The following is a 16,532-nucleotide window of genomic DNA, read 5'->3' as shown; positions in this document are numbered from 1 at the left end:
CGTATATCCAGAAAGTTGCGAAAGCTGGACGGGTAAGATGGATACCGGACAACAATCCCGCAAAAAAGGAGCACCGCGAGCAAGGTGGTTAGACCAAGTGGAGCAGGATCTTGGAAGTGTGGGATGGTCAAGAAATTGGAGACAAGCAGCCTCGGACCGAGTGAATTGGCGTAACATTGTGATGCAGGTGCAATCCTGAGGGATGTCGGACCAGGATAAGTAAGTAAGTAACATTTCACCTCAACACGTGCTTACTAATGCGAATACGTGTTTACTAATACGAATCGAATCCGACCATTTTTGAAAAACACATATTTTTAGTCGATTTTACATATACGTAACCCCTTAATAGATCGATCATACCTTATGCTTAGAGAACATTTTACGAGACGATTCTAATTCAACTCATGATTGAACTTTGACAGGAGGTGCTGTGAGAAGCAACATAAATATCAGCAAATTCTGTTTGGCAAATTAGCTCCTGTCATTTAATAAAATAGACTATTCCTATTTTCAACTACAAACTTGTCAGGCGAGTCGTGGCCTCTCTATTAGTGAAGTGATAAAAGTCACGTGCACGGAGAGTCACCTCACTAGTGACAGAGAGTCATGCGACTCGCAGAATAGGGGGGGAGATACTCCCTTAGCCTTTTATAGTAGCTTCCTACTTAGGATGGTCATCAATTCTGGATCTACCTTTGCTTTGTTTCTTTCTTTCTCCTGTCTCGCATGCATAAGCATATGTCGGGTTAGATTATGCTTTATGTTGGTAGCGTACTCGCATATCGAGCAGTGATGATCCATCTTAGCGCTGTGAATCTTCATGTGCCGCCCCAGTAGATATCTGAAAATTGCGGTAGGAAAAGTTGGTTAATTTTTAACGCAGGAATGTTCGCCTCATCTAATCCTTACTTTATCGGGTACGAACTGTTGCAAATCGTGCATTGGTATGGTTTCAACTGATGTACGCTCTTCATGTGGTAGTTAAGACTGCTTTTGGCGCTGAATAATTTGTAGCAAAGTTTGCACTCCAATGGCCGATAATCGTGAACGTTCACGTAGTGCTGAAGTTGGGTTTGCCGGCATTTAAACTTCATGCCTACACAGCCACGTTCGCATTTGTAGTTTGGAAGACCTGTTTTGTGAGATCATCAGAAACAGTGCGTAAATTAATTTGATGTACATAAGCGTGAAAAAAAATAATAATGTTGAGTAGGTACTAACGATGCTTATCTTGATGGGCCTGTAGACAAGATTTTGGAACTTTTTTACCGCAGGTGCTGCATGACACCACTTGGGTTTTGTTCACTACTTTATACTCATAAACATATCGTTTCTGACCGGATTTCTTCTGCCGTACAGAACGGTTCCTAACGGGTTGTTCGATGTGATCAATCTTAACGGTTTCTGCATCTTGTTCGGTGTTTTCGGGTGAAATTTTCATTTCTTCAAGCAGATTTTCTTCCGTGTTTAAGTATTCCTGCAACTCGGATTTTATTTGGTCAGAGTCTAATGCGGGTTCTGTGTCCAACACGGAAAGATCTTTCTCCACGGCCAGACATATTTGGCTCCGAAGGACATCTTGCACTTCGAGGCAGCTCACTTTGTAGTCGTGGAATTCGTACAACCGTGCCCGACAGATAGTGCAAATAGATCGGCTGACTTGGTCGTCTTCGGAAATCTGCAAGAGAAACGGTTTGGTTATGATGTAAAATCGGACGAGATTTTTGATGCATACCACAATAGAGAGTAAATCTGATATCCGTCGAATAATCTCGTCTTGTTTGAACTTGAAAACATCTTCAAGCATTTCTTCACTGAAACATAATCGACAGACTTTTTGGAAATATTCCGTCAATTTAGGTTGGTCTTTGATAATTTGTGAACTCATGATTTTTTATGTTTCAAATAAGGCAGAAAATTTCAGTTCGAGCAACAAGACCAGGCAGTTTAAGAACGAATTATGAATAATAATTTCAATGGTTGTTCAAAATTTAGTGAAACTTTTTCTGTGGATATCAATGTTGATGTGCACTGTTTTGATCATTAAAATTTGTTTACTGTTTTTGGGCCATCCATATATTACGTCACGTAAAAACGCTCACTTTTTTCGAGCAGTTCCTGGAAGGGATGCCAAGTGTATTTGGAAAATATCTTTTCACATTAAATTTTATAAAACTGAGTTTTGATAGACGTTCAGGGATTTCGAGGGCACCCGAATAAAAATGCACCATTCAATAACATAGCACCTATTGTATCCAATAAAATCAATAGTAGCTACCATATAATTTAATGTCAAGAACAATAAAATTATAATATAACTTATTGCTTGATCTTTTTTTAATAGGACTTTTACAATGGACGAGGTGGGTTGTTATGTATCTTAATCATAGAAAAATCATTTAGGTCTCATTCCTGACTCAGTCTGTGTTCCATTTGGAGAAATTTCCACGGGGGCAGCAATCAAGAATTTCGTCTTAGCTCTTACCAATGTGATGAATATAGGGGCTATGTCGCGGATACACTTGTATGACATATGCCGCAGACACACTTGCAGGACAAACTATGAACATGAGCATTATTATTAGTATAATAAATTATGAGCACATCCCTGGTCACGCTTGTATAGTTTGTTGTTGTATAGTGCTCATAATTATTATACAAATTAATGAGACTTTTTGTAAATCTTCTTTCAATGGTTAGGCCCTTTTTGTTAAGCTTTTTTGCTTGTCATCAGAAATGGTAAGCCCTTTGCTAAGGCCGTTCGCAATGCTGAGTTTCAAAATTGTTTTGAACGACTCGACAATTCTATAATTTGAAACTGTCAAAAATAAAACTGCAACACGATCAGCGCAACGCACAGTTCTAAAAGATATTTGTAATCATCAAGTTCCATAAACTTTACTGTTCTCTGTTTTTTTGTGAAGCTCTTCGAAACATCTTCAAATACATCTAAATAAATTTGAAACAGAGTTCCATTCGTGTTTCAAACTCGCTCAGAAATAAAACAGAATAGTCGAGCAGTTGCAAATCTGGTGCAAAATAGTGCTCTAATAATGAAACTGCAACTCAGCATTGCGAGAGGTGCGTTTCTGTTCTAGCTTCAAATTGAAACAGTCCTTATAAAATACAACAGCATTAGGCGAACGGCCTAAGCCTTTTCATACCGTAAAATTTAGCGTAAAATAAATGAAAAACAAATCATCGACCCTGTCTCAACCGCGAAACAACAGTAGGGCCTGCTTTGATTTGAAAATTTTCAATCATCGGCCCTTCTACGTCACTAGAGTTATCAATGGAAGCTATGGAGCGAACAAAAATATGTTAGTCCGTTTTAGCCTGAGGACCTATGAATGAATTGAAAAATTTCGTTGTTCGGCCGTTTTTAAAACCAAGCTTTTTTTAATGACTTTTATCGATGATGCGAAATATTCCTATATTCCTATCAAAAAACGATTTGTTTTCTTATTTTTAACTATCAACTGTAAACTCGTCAGGCCTATTATGCGAGTCGTGTGACTCTCTGTCACTGGTGAGGTGACAAAAGTCACGCTGTGTGAAGTAACTCTCCATTTGATTTGCACGGAGAGTCACCTCACACGATGTTACTTTTGTCACCTCACTAGTGACAGGAAGTCACACGACCCTTATCCTGGTCAATTCTGGTTCCGCTTTCGCTTTTTTTTTCCTCTACTGCCTCTCATGTATAAGCATATGTCGGGTTAGGTTATGCTTTATGTTGGTAGCATACTCGCATATCGAGCAGTGTTGATCCTTAGCGCTGTGAATGTTCATGTGCCGATCCAGCTGACATCTGAAAATTGCGGTAGGAAATGTTTATTATTTTTTAACGCAGGAATTTTCGCCTCGTCTTATCCTTACTTTATTGGAAACGAACTGTTGCAAATCGTGCAATGGTATGATTTCAACTGATGTATTCTTTTCATGTGGTAGTATAGATTGGTTTGGGATCTAAACAATTTGCAGCAAACTTTGCACTCCATTGCCCGATAATCGTGAACGTTCACATAGTGATGCAGTTGGGTTTGCAGGCTTTTGAACTTCATACCTACACAACCATGTTCGCATTTGTAGATAGGAAGACCTGTTTTGTGGTATCCTAAGGAACAGTGGGGAAATTAATTTGATGTACATAAGCGTGAAAAAAATAATGTTGAGAAGGTACTAACGATGCTTATGCTTATCTTGATGGGCCTGTAGACAAGATTTTGGAACTTTTTTACCGCAGGTGCTGCATGACACCACTTGGGTTTTGTTCACTACTTTATACTCATAAACATATTGTTTCTGTCCGGATTTCTTCTGCCTAACGGGTTGTTCGATGTGCTCAATTTCAACGGTTTCTGCATCTAGTTCGGTGTTTTCGGCTGAAATTTTCATTTCATCGAGCAGATCGTCCGTGCCTGAGTCGTCTTGCAGCTCGGATGTTTTCTGATCAAATAGTGCAGGTTCTGTGTCTTTCTCCGCAGCCGGACATATTTGGCTCCGAAGTACTTCTTGCACTTCGAGGCAGCTCACTTTGTAGTTGTGGAATTCGTACAACCGTGCCCGACAGATAGCGCAAATGGATCGGCTGATTTGGTCGTCTTCGGAAACCTGTGAGAGAAACGGTTCAGCTTTTCTTTAAAATCGATCAGGATGTTTGACACATACCACAATAGAGAGTAAATCCGATATCCATCGAATAATTTCGTCTTGTTTGATTTTGAAAACATCTTCAAGCATTTCTTCACTGAAACATAACCGACAGACTTTTTGGAAATATTCCCTCAATTTTGGTTGCTCTGTGATAATTTGTGAACTCATTTTTGTTATCTTTATCTCAAATAAGGCTGAAAACAACAATGTAACAATGTAACTATTAATAATTTAAAATGTTCAAAATTTAGTGAAACTTTCTCTGTACCTTGTTGATGTTGATGTGCAATATTTTGATCATTCAAATAGTGAGTTACACCGTCGAGTCCTCACTTTTTTGACTTCTGATGGTAGTTTGCTTACATGAACTTAGAAGAAAAATATTGACTTTTTTTTTAAATGCTTTTGTTTTTAATTTTCTAGAGCGGAAGATTTTTTAAAAGAACATAGTTGGGAAACGTAAATTTAAGTCCATGTTATTTTAAAACTCGAATCCACTTGAATCGACCAACAGGAAAAGGTAAGCAAACCACCATTGGATGTCAAACTCATGAACAAGCGCTCATCGCGTTCATTCGTGACGTCTGCGTGGAGCATCAGCACGTTTGTTTACTGTTTTCAGGTGTATCCATTTATTACGTCACATAAAAACACTCACTTATAAGTTCACTATAGCTCGAGCAGTTGTAGGCAGGGATGCTAGGTGTATTTGAAAAAAAAAATCTTCAAAAAGATCGACGAAATGCCTTCACCGTTACTTACCACTTCATTCGAGCAGTTAAAATGACGATTACTACCACTTGAACTTTGAAATAAAACATTATTTTGAGATTGTTTCTTCTAGAACCACGAGAAAAGTAGCCAACATTTGTGCGTTTCATAAAAAATAGAAATTAGTTAGCCCAGTTTTGTGAAATAGCTGGTAGAAAGTCACGCCTAAGCTGTTTGACAAAGTGCACAGCAAAAAAAGTTGTTGAATATTACATCGAAACTGCTGCAACCAGGTCAATCCATCGGTTGTGTAATATCACATTGCACGATGTACATCGATTTTGCGAACAAAATTACATCCATTGATGTAATATTGTAGCTGCTTTTTGCTATTACATCATTATTTCATACATCAGCTTGAATTTCGTTGATCGATATTAAATTTTTTCTTTGCTGTGTGGTCAATTTGAGGATGAGAGAGGGTGTTAAATATTTTACATTTATAAAATCGAGTTTTTTTTTCAGACGTTGAGCAAAGGGGGGGGGGGGGAAGTTTAGGGAATGCATGGGCAATTTGTAGGAATTTAGACAATATCATATGATTTCTGAGAGCTTCGTAGAAATTCGAGGATATTCGTTAAAATTAAGGAACTTTGCAGAACTTCAAAGAACGTCGTAGATTTTCATGAAGTATCAAAGAACTCCAATAATCTTAGCGTAATTCAGTAAACTTTCTGGAAGTGCAGAAAATTTTGTAAAAGTGCAGCGGACCTTGTAGAAACTCAGTGAATTTTGTAGAAGTTCTGCTATTTTTTTTTTAAACTTTAGTAAACTTGCAAATACAGAGAATTACCAACCGGTAAAAACTAACGATTATAATTTCACGCAGTTTTGGCGTGACTTTCTACCAGCGATTTTAGAAAACTGGACCAACTAATTTCTATTTTTTTATGAAACGCATAAATGTTGGCTTCTTATCTCGAGGTCCTAGAAGAAAAAATGTCAAAATAATGTTTTATATCAATGTTTGAGTGGTAGTAAACGTCATTTTAACTGCTCGAATGAAGTGGTTAATTGGTTCACTACTTGACTCTCGATTTGACGAGCCTATCCAGCTTTCCATGCTCGGTAATGGTGGCCTGTTTGTATGAATAAATGTATCCTTCGGATATCTTTGTAGAACTTGATCAAACTTTGTAAAAATGTAGCAAACTTTAAATATTTTTAGCGAATTTCGTAGAAATTTGAGGTAATCTGTTGAAGTTCACTATTTTTTTAAACTTCAGGAACTTCGGACACTTATAGGCAAAATAAAATGAATTATTTTTTGAACGTTTCAGAACGAGGGGAACGAAAGTCCTAGATTTATTCAAATTTTGCCAGAAATTATTACAAAGTTTGATTTATTGATTAAAAGTCGGAGAAATCCATTTTAAATCTCCTAAAATAAATAATATCGAATTTTATCGGTCACATCTCTTATGTCGGGTCACTTCTCTATAAGTATGATGACAGGTAACGATGACAGTCATTTATTTATAAGAAAGAAACATCGTGAAACCTCAACCAACACTACAAAATGGCGGATCAGCTTTTGTAATCAAATATTGTATTGCGCTTTTATCTCGGCTTTTATCGCAAACCGAAGATTGCCTTGCCAAATCAATAACATCTTTGGCTAGGAAAAATTCTCTCCTATCTGATTGGTGGAATTGGTTTGCGTAGGCGAGCTTCAGATTACAAGATAAGGTCATTACAAGTTTGCTGATCCAGTTTTTGGTCGAGAAATCTTTTCGAAAATCGTTTCTTCAAAAATCATTTATGGTGATTCCTTGAAGAGTCGAAGGGCTGTCAACTTGTAGGTGTATTTTGTATTTTTTTTTTCGTATTTATGTATTTTTAAGTTTTGTGTATTTTTGTATTAAAGTGTATTAAATTCAATTTTGAAATTTATTTTTCGTGTGTAAAGTATTTTCGACGTATTTTTGAGTATTTTTATAAGGATATTTTAGTTTCAGCGTGTACACATTTACGTATTTTTTTGTGTATTTTCCAAAGTTTGTATTTACAATTCAGCTGATTTACAAAGTTGATCGCCCCTCGTGAAAAGTCCACTAATTTCCGCATGATAGATCAGGCATAACATTTGATAACGGCACAAAAGCATTTGTAAATAAACTTTCTAAGGCCCTTTACACGCGAACCAAAGTACGCTCACCAATAACATCATCGGATAGGGGAAACTATCACCTTTCCGAAAGTGGTATTGGTTTGCGTGGGCGTACTTTGGTTCGCGTGTAAAGGGCCTTAGAAAGTTTGTTTACAAATGCTTTTGTGCCGTTATCAAATGTTATGCCTGAGATGATCACTTCAAGTGTTCTAGAGAACAAATTTCGGTCACAGTTGTGACATCGCTCGTGAAATTGGAACTCCCTGTTTGCTGCATCATATGTGACGTTCCAGTTTCATTGTTGTATGTTTTGTGGCAGCTGTGCTCTTGAAATTTTGAGGTGATAGTATAGCGCATTACACACAATAGGAATAAATTCTCGGATATCTCCGAGGTCATTACTGATTTCCTTCACTACACAGAAAAAAAAGTTGTTGAATATTACATCCAAACTGCTGCAACCAGGTCAATCCATCGGTTGTGTAATATAACGTTGTACCATAGAGGTAACTTTAAGACTAGAAGGTCCCGAAGAAACGTGCTCAACTTTTTGGCTCAGCTCTGGTACTATCTTCGGTCCCAAGCTAATCGATTCACCCCTCGAAACATAGGAAAATCCAATAACCCCTCATTTTATCTGTCAAACGTTCATAGCGAATCAAAACAAACATTGTGTAGTACTAGAATTTTGACTAGAATGGGGTACGTTAATCATTTGCTTGGGACCAATAGGCTAGTCAAGTAGTGAGCCAATTTAAAATCGTTAGTTTCGTATTGATTGTTGGTTGTACGATGTACATCGATTTTGCGAACAAAATTACATCCATTGATTTAATATTGTATCTGCTTTTTGCTATTACATCATTATTTCATACATCAGCTTGAATTACATTGATCGATATTACATTTTTTTTTTGCTGTGTACCTCAACATACTTCCCCAATCTCAGGCATCCGGTGAACATCAGCATCGATGGGTTTGGTCACGTTTGGTCCGTTTGGTCATCAATTCTGTTTGAACATGCAACAATCACAAAAGCAGGTGCTCAAGAAAGTGACAGTTCACAAAACAAAACACACTAAAAATAACATCAGCATAATGCTCGATAATTCTACCACATCCAACATTATCGATGAATAGTGAATGAAATCGGATAATATCGGCAGGTGCGAGTTATTATTCATTAGGAATCTAATTTATCTTTAAAATCGACATTATGAAGCTAATTTTATAGAAAGCCTTTATATGCAATGTAAAGCTGCCTTGCTGATACTGTACTTCCTATCGACAGCCCGGTGCGATTCTCCGTTTTGCACATCATGAATCACCAATTTTCGAATACTCAAGAGAATATCTTTCGAAATCACTGCGTTCTCCTTTTTTTCAATTGAATCAAATGCGATCACGTGTACAAATCACATCTATGACACAAACGTCATTCCCATATACTTTGCGTGAAGCCGAAAAATCCTGGTTCTCTGGTTCGATGGAACCAGAGAACCAGGATTTTTCGGCTTCACGCAAAGTATCCCACACGAATTGCCGGCGAAAAAGTGACGTCATTTGACATTGAGCGACTTGAAGACTGATCGTTCGCCCTTTGTCCGGGATGCGGACGAAGGGCGACTCGCCCCGCTAGAGTAATTTCATCCGCCGGGCGACCAAATGGCGCTCCGGGATCCGGACGAAAGGCGACTCGCCCCGCTAGAGCAATTTCATCCGCCGGGCTACCAAATGGCGGATGGAACTTAGCATTTTTTTTGTGATTTTTTTCGCGTCGGCTGATTGTGTGGTCAGCCATGTTTGAATTTCGGTCGTGTCAGGAGATTGTTTGTTTTAATCCGGGCCGCGAAATTGGCCTCCGATGGCCATCTTCCTGAGTGGTTGGTCTCCCGGCGGGACGAATCAACAGGCATATTTATTCTCAAGGTAAGTAAACTGTTTTTTAATGAAAAAAATCAAAACAATGTTGGTTATTTTTGCAAATATTTTTTTCAGCCGGCTGCTGGAGAGTGTAGTAGCAGAGAAGTGTCGTGACCATCAGACCGAGGTTTCTAGCCTTGGCCACGGCTACACGAACTGCTGCTGTATCTGCTGCTTCTAAATCTGTGGTGGTCCGTCACCTCCAAAATTAATCCACGACATTCTGGTTAGTAAAATGAAATGTTTGTTGTTTTTGGGAGTGATTAATATTCCCACAAGTGGTATGCCAGCACACATCCAGCTGAATTCCAGCACCCCTGAGGAAGAGTTGAAAAAGGGAACTGAACGTTGGAATTACTTCTATTAAGTAGTCTGTCGGAACATATCCGGCTGAATTACAGCACCCCTGAGAATGCGTAGGACGTGTAAATTAAATTTTAGTTTTCAGGTGTGATTCATTTTGAAATTAGATCTCAGAAGTGGTCTGTCCAAACACATCCGGCTGAATTCTAGCACCCCCGAATTCGTTGGAAGGGTTTAATGAACTGTTAGTTGTTTTTGGGAGTTATTCACCTTGAAATTACTTCCCATAAGTGGTCTTCCGGTACACATGCGGCTGCATTCCAGCACCCCTGAGGATGAGTTGAAGATGTAATTGAACTGTTTTTGGGAGTTTTTGGGAGTGATTCATTATGAAATTACTTCCCATGAATGATCTTCCGGTACACATCCGGCTCAATTCCAGCACCTCGGAGGATGCGTAGGACGTGTAAATTGAAATATCTTTAGTTTTTGGGAGTGGTTCACGTTGGAATTTTATCTCAGAAATGGTCTGCCGAAACACCTCCTGCTAAATTCCAGCACCCCTGAGGATGCGTTGGAAGTGTGATTGTAACTGTTTGATGTTTTTAGGAGTGATTACCTTTGGAATTAGTGCTCATTAGGTGTTTGCCGGAACACATCCGGCTGAATTACAGCACCCCTGAGAATGTGTAGGGTGTGTAAATTAAATTTTAGTTTTCGAGAGTGTTTATATTGAAATTAGTTTTCAGAAGTGGTCTGCCCAAACACATCCGGTTGAATTCCCGGATGCGTTGGAAGTGTAAACTGAACTGTTAATTGTTTTTGGGAGTGATTCACATTAAAATTACTTCCCATAAGTGGGCTTCCGGTACACATCCGGCTGCACTCCAGCCAGCAACCCTGAGGATGAGTTGGAAGTGTGAACTGAACTGTTTTAAGTTTTTGGGAGTGATTTACTTTAAGATTACTTCTCAAGTGTGAACTAAACTGTTATTTTGGGAGGGAATCCGAAACTGAATCCCAAAAGGAAATTTGTTGCCGGATCCCGAAAGTTTTGGATAAATTAATGTTAGTTTTTAGTTAAAGTTTAGCTAAATAAAAATAATAATAATATTAAATTAACTTTAATTTAACTTGAATTTAATTTTTCTTTTGCTAAATTTGGGTAAAATATATAATCAAGTTGAGTTTAAATAAAGTTAGAGTTAAGTTAATGTAAAGTTAAAAATATGTTAAAGTTAAGCTACAGTAAATTTAAAGTTAAGTTAAAGATAAATGAAAGTTAAATTCAAGTAAAGTAAAAGTCAAGTTAAATTTAAGGTAAAGTAAAAGTCAAATTTAGATTAAATTGTTAAAAAAAAAATTAAATTTATGTTACAGTAAAGTTAAGTTAAATAGTTAAAGTTATGTCTAAAATCAAGTTGAGTTTGAATAAAGTTAAAGTTAAGTTAATTAGTAAAAGTTCTGTTAAAGATTGGTGATTGATAAACTCAAGTAGAGTTTAAATTAATTTAAGTAAAGTTATAATTAAGTTAAATTTTAGATAAAGTTAGATAAGTTAGGTCGACGTTAAGTTAAAATTAAGTTAAAATTGAGTGAAAGTTATGTTAAAGTTAAGGAAAAGTTAAGTTATGTTAATTACCTTGGGAACTTCCTGGAAGTTTCGTAGACAGTTCTTGGAACTTATTGGAAGTTCTTCCGAAAGGAAATCCAATGCCGGATTGGGAATCCTAAGCCGGATTCCAATAGGGAATCCGATGCCAGATCCCGAAAGTTTAGGATAAAGTCAGGTTAGTGATTAGCTAAATTTAAGTTAAAGGAAAGTTAAATTTAAGTTTAAGTAAAATTATGTTAAAGTTTGGTAGTAGATAATCAAGTTCATATTAAGTTAGGTAAAAGTAAAGTTAAAGTTAAGATAAAGTAAAGTTAAAGTGACGATAAAGTGAAGTTAAAGTTAAGTTAAAGGTTAATTAAAGTTAAGTCAAAGTGAAGTTAAAGTTAAGTGAGATATATGTTAAATTAATTAGGTAAGATTTAGCTAAATTAATGTCATCATTAAGTTAATGCTAAGTTAGTTTAATGTTAAACTAATTAGATAAGTGTTAGGTAAATTTATGATAAAGTCAATTCAAAGTTAAGATTATTAAGGAGTTGAAGTTTAACGCGTAAAAAATTCCAATAAAAATACAATGATTTTCATTGTCATTGTAACCATGATATCTATTGTCAAAATCACAACGAAGTTCATGGTTCACAACAATGAAAATCATGGTATTTGATAAATTTACAGTAAAAAAGGGGGGTTGATTTTTCTAGAACAAATTTGATCTCATCATATTAAGGTGATTTGTTGTGAGATCTTTATATTTATGGACTTTTGAAATTATTTTTGACTTTTTCTGAAAAAAAGTTAAATTAAATTTAAGTTAAATTTAAGGTTAAGTTAATTTAAAGTTAAGTTCAAGTTAAGTTAAGTTTACATTATTTTAAGTTAAATTTAAGTTAAGTTAAAGATAAAGTTAGGATCAAATTTTGATAAATGTAAGTTAATGTTTAGTGAAGATTTAGTTTAAGTTAAGTCAAAACTAATTCAAAGTTACGATAAATTAGTGAGTTACAGTTTAAAAAATATAATAAAGTTTAGTTAAAGCTAAGCTCAAGTTAAGTTAATATTAAATCAAATTAAAGTTAGACATTAGTTAAAGTTTAGGAAAGGTTAAGTTAAAGTTTAGTAAAAGTTAAAGTAAAGATATGTTAATAGATACTTAAGCTTAAGTTAAGTATGTGTTGAAGTTAAGTTAGATATGTTGAAGCTAAAGTTGAGATTAATTTAAAGTTTGGTTAAAGTTAAGATAGTTATGTTAAACTTAAACTAAAGCTATGTTTAAATTGTTATAGAATTAGTTGACACTTAAGTTAGATTGCAGTACATGTTATAAATAAGAGAAGTTGAAGTTATTACAAAGGAACTTCAGGGATCCTTTCAGAGCACATCAGGAATACTTCAGTTCTTGGAAGTTATTGAAATCTCTTGAAACATCTTGAATTTTATTTAACTTTTTAGAAGTTCATGGAGCTTCTTTAAACTTCATTACATCTCACTTGGATGTTCTTGTTAAGTTAAGATTAGGTCTAAATTTTGTTAAATTTGAGTTACTGTTACGTTGAAATTAAAGTTAAGTTAATTTAACAAGTTAATGTTTAATTAAAGTTAAGTTGAAATTTGGTTACATAAAATCAAGCTGACTTACAATTAAGTCAAAGTTAAGTTAAAATTTAGTGAAGATTAAGATTAAATTAAGTTAAAATTAAGTAAAAGCTAAGTTAAAAATATGTTAAAGCTAAGTTAAAGTAATGTTGAAGTTATGTTAAAGATAAGTTAATGCTCAGTGGCAGTTAAATTAAAGTAAATTTTTATTAAAGGTGTATTTAGTTAAAGTTTAATTGAAGATAAGCTGAAGTTTAACTTAATATATTTTGATGTTATTTTAAAATTTCATTAGTTATGATAAAGTCAAGTTGAAGTTATGTGAAAGTTATTTCCAGGCAACTTCAGAGAAACTTCATTCTTTGAAAATCTTGGAAGTTCTGTTCAATTAAAATTAATTAATATAACTAACGTTTGGTAAATGTTAAATGAAAGCTAAAATAAACTTAAATTAAGTAAACAGTTAAAACTTGTTAGAAGTTATGTTTTTGCTACGTAATATTCAAATCGAAGCTGGGCTGGACTTAAAGACAAGAAGTTCCCAGCCATCCAAGAGCAACATAGAAGTTTCTAGGAACTAACTTAACTTAAACAGAACTATAACTTAGTTTTTACATATCTTTAGCTCAATTTTAACAACTTTAACTTATCTTCAATTAAATTTGTACTGAAAATTAATGTAAATTTAACTTGGCTTAAATTTAATTTTATTATAGCTCCTATTTAATCTTAACATATCATTAGCTAAACTTTAAATAAACCAATAACTAATAATACCTTAAATTTACTTTTTCTTTAACTTAACTTCAACTAAAACGCAACTTCAACTTAAAATTATCATTACTTGTAATTAGCTTTATCATACCTTTCACTTCATTTTAACTAAACTTTAAATTAGTTTGATCGTAACGTTCACTAAATTTTAACTTAATTATAACTTAACTTTATTATATATAACCTAACTTTAATTAGCTTCACTTTACTTTAACCACAGGCAAGCAGACATAACACATTAGTTATTTTTCACGGTAAAACATAGTCACTTAAACACTACCGCCATCTATTGAGTATCCTTTGATGGGTAGTACGCTGAACAGATGGCGCTAGTGTGTATACGTCAAACGCAAGGGAATTTACTAAGCGCGCTACAGGCATAGAGGTAACTCTAAGACTAGTCGGTTCCGAAGAAACGAGCTCTACTTTTTGGCTCAGCTCTGGTACTATCTTTGGTCCCAAACTAATCGATTCACCCCTCGAAACATAGGAAATTCCACTAACCCCTCATTTTATCTGTCAAACTTTCATAGCGAATCAAAACAAACATTGTGCAGTACTAGAATTTTGACTATAATAGGGTACGTTAATCTATTTGCTTGGGACCAATAGGCTAGTCAAGTAGTGAGCCAATTTCAAATCGATAGTTTCATATTGATTGTTGCTACAGGTGCCGATATTACCAACTAAAAACATTTAAATTGGATGAACACCTTGCCAGTTTTATGTCTGTTTGTCTGTGCTTTAACTACAACATAGCTTTAACTAAACATTCATGTGAACTTTATGGAAACTCCTTCTATGAAGTTCCTTAACATAACTTTAACTTAATATAACTTTAAAATTTTGTAAAAATTTGACTCAGTTTTAATACATAAGTTTATTTGAACTTTATCTTAAGTTTATTTAAAATTTCATTAAAATTTTACTTATAGTTAATTTGAAGACAACTTGATTTTATCTTCAGCCAGACTTTAACTTAAAATTTACTAAAGTTTAACTTATAACCTCAACTTTCCTTTAACTTCAACTAAACATTCATTTAACTTTAACTAAACATTTACTTAACTTTAACTTTGACTTAATTTTAACGTAGTAAGAACTTCCATGTGAAGTGTCAAGAAATTTCTAGAAGTTTCAAAACTTCCAAGAACTTTCAAAAGTTCGAAGAGCATTCAAAAAATTTCAAAAGCTTCCAACATCTTTCAAGAATTTTCAATAAGTGGAGTTTCCCTGAAGTACTCTGGAAATTTTCCTGAAATTCCCTGGAAATAACTTTTCCATGACTTAAGCTGAACTTAATAGTTTTACATAAATTTATCTTAACTTAAATTTTAATTAACATTAACATAACTTGAACAGAAGCTCTCTTGAAAAAACTTCAACTAAACTTTTACTATACTTTAACTTAACTTTATTTAAACATTATCTTATTAAATTAACATAACTTTAAGTTTAAATTAACTTCCACTTATTTTTTACTGAACTTTAACATAATTTAGCATAATTTTATCATAACTTTAACTTGAATTCAACATATCATTTACTTTAATTAAACTTTAACTTAACCTTAACCAACCTTCACTAAATTTTAGCTTAACTGAACTTGATTTTATCTTTCATAAAACATAAACTTATGTTTTACTAAAATATTACTAATTAACTTAACTTATTTTCAACTATTACTCAACTTGAACTAATCAAATTTTTAATTCTCAATTTTGATTTAATTTTGACTTAATTTTATCTTAACTAGAACTTCCAAGAAGTTACAAAAACATCCAAGAACTGAAGTTTCCTTAGCTACAACTTAGCTTTAACTAAACATTAACTCAAATTTACCTTAACTTAAACTTAACTTAAATCTACACAGCAAAAAAAAAATTTAATATCGATCAATGTAATTCAAGCTGATGTATGAAATAATGATGTAATAGCAAAAAGCAGATACAATATTACATCAATGGATGTAATTTTGTTCGCAAAATCGATGTACATCGTACAACGTTATATTACACAACCGATGGATTGACCTGGTTGCAGCAGTTTGGATGTAATATTCAACAACTTTTTTTTCTGTGTATGTTTCGAAACCGAAAAAAAAATCATCAAATTTAAAAATTTATAAATTTTTAAAATTAAACAACTTAGTAGGACTTCTAGTGAAAGTTTCAAGGAAAGTTCTTAAGTAGTTCCAAAGGAAGTTTTAGGAATATAATAAATAGTTACCGAGGGAGTCTATGTTACAACCCAATTCATCACTTTCAAAATTGATAATGTTGGAATGAATCATATTCATAAATTTAATGCTTTTTGAATCTCAAATTCAACTTCACTGTAATTTCGCAATTTTTACTTACTTAATTACACAATTTTACTTACTTTCGTGAGTAAAATGTTGTATGGAAAAAATAGAAAGTGAGTAAACTTGACTCAGTCTGTGAGTCACTTTTTACGCCTGTGTAACCTCGGTATTGCTAGATAAATTTTATAAAATTTTCTCTACATAAATATTAATTAAATTTTATGTATTCCATATACCACATCAATGTCACCGAGCTTATCTTCAAGTCACCGGACAGCGTTAGTTTAGGTTGCACCATCTCGAGGGTGGACCTAACGAATCTGGATCATTAACTCAGTCCAACAAGGTACAAATAGGACAAATAAGTTTTTTATAACATTACTTATCCTTGATTTCATTTTATTCATCCTGTACAGAATAGTACTCTACTGTCAAATTGACGAATGGAACTCCTCCAACTGATGTCACAGTCGTCCAAC

General features: G+C 34.2%; 2 protein-coding genes across 2 annotated transcripts; both read right to left on the bottom strand.

Annotated features, from left to right (window-relative positions):
• Positions 1–584: 584 nt before the first annotated feature.
• LOC135702136 (zinc finger protein 2-like) lies at positions 585–2,008 on the bottom strand. Its single transcript, XM_065223132.1, has 4 exons — positions 1,739–2,008; positions 1,225–1,681; positions 913–1,135; positions 585–844 (listed from the first exon to the last, which is right to left on the bottom strand). Exons 1-4 carry the CDS (start codon positions 1,889–1,891, stop codon positions 652–654), a joined length of 1,026 nt encoding a protein of 341 aa, XP_065079204.1. The 5' UTR covers positions 1,892–2,008; the 3' UTR covers positions 585–651.
• Positions 2,009–3,391: 1,383 nt separating this feature from the next.
• On the bottom strand, positions 3,392–4,982 carry LOC135702128 (zinc finger protein 780B-like). The gene is made up of 5 exons (XM_065223126.1): positions 4,928–4,982; positions 4,675–4,853; positions 4,191–4,617; positions 3,883–4,120; positions 3,392–3,814 (listed from the first exon to the last, which is right to left on the bottom strand). Exons 2-5 carry the CDS (start codon positions 4,825–4,827, stop codon positions 3,691–3,693), a joined length of 942 nt encoding a protein of 313 aa, XP_065079198.1. The 5' UTR covers positions 4,828–4,853; positions 4,928–4,982; the 3' UTR covers positions 3,392–3,690.
• Positions 4,983–16,532: the final 11,550 nt, after the last annotated feature.

This window comes from Ochlerotatus camptorhynchus, unplaced genomic scaffold, assembly GCF_037179485.1.
Source record: "Ochlerotatus camptorhynchus isolate MF236.1 unplaced genomic scaffold, CSIRO-AGI_Acam_v1.1 ptg000017l, whole genome shotgun sequence".
NCBI lineage: Eukaryota > Metazoa > Arthropoda > Insecta > Diptera > Culicidae > Ochlerotatus > Ochlerotatus camptorhynchus.
The sequence above is the reverse complement of the archived record's forward strand: the minus strand, read 5'-3'. Positions and strand labels throughout refer to the sequence as shown.

Excerpts from the sequence above, each read along its gene's own strand:
- LOC135702128 (XM_065223126.1), bottom strand. The coding sequence starts at position 4,827 with ATGAGTTCACAAATTATCACAGAGCAACCAAAATTGAGGGAATATTTC. Across the intron at positions 4,121-4,190 it reads TCAAGATAAGCATAAGCATC|GATACCACAAAACAGGTCTT; the intron begins GTTAGTACCTTC and ends ACTGTTCCTTAG. Across the intron at positions 3,815-3,882 it reads AACAGTTCGTTTCCAATAAA|ATGTCAGCTGGATCGGCACA; the intron begins GTAAGGATAAGA and ends CGCAATTTTCAG.
- LOC135702136 (XM_065223132.1), bottom strand. The coding sequence starts at position 1,891 with ATGAGTTCACAAATTATCAAAGACCAACCTAAATTGACGGAATATTTC. Across the intron at positions 1,682-1,738 it reads CAGATTTACTCTCTATTGTG|ATTTCCGAAGACGACCAAGT; the intron begins GTATGCATCAAA and ends TTTCTCTTGCAG. Across the intron at positions 1,136-1,224 it reads GGCCCATCAAGATAAGCATC|GTCTTCCAAACTACAAATGC; the intron begins GTTAGTACCTAC and ends CTCACAAAACAG.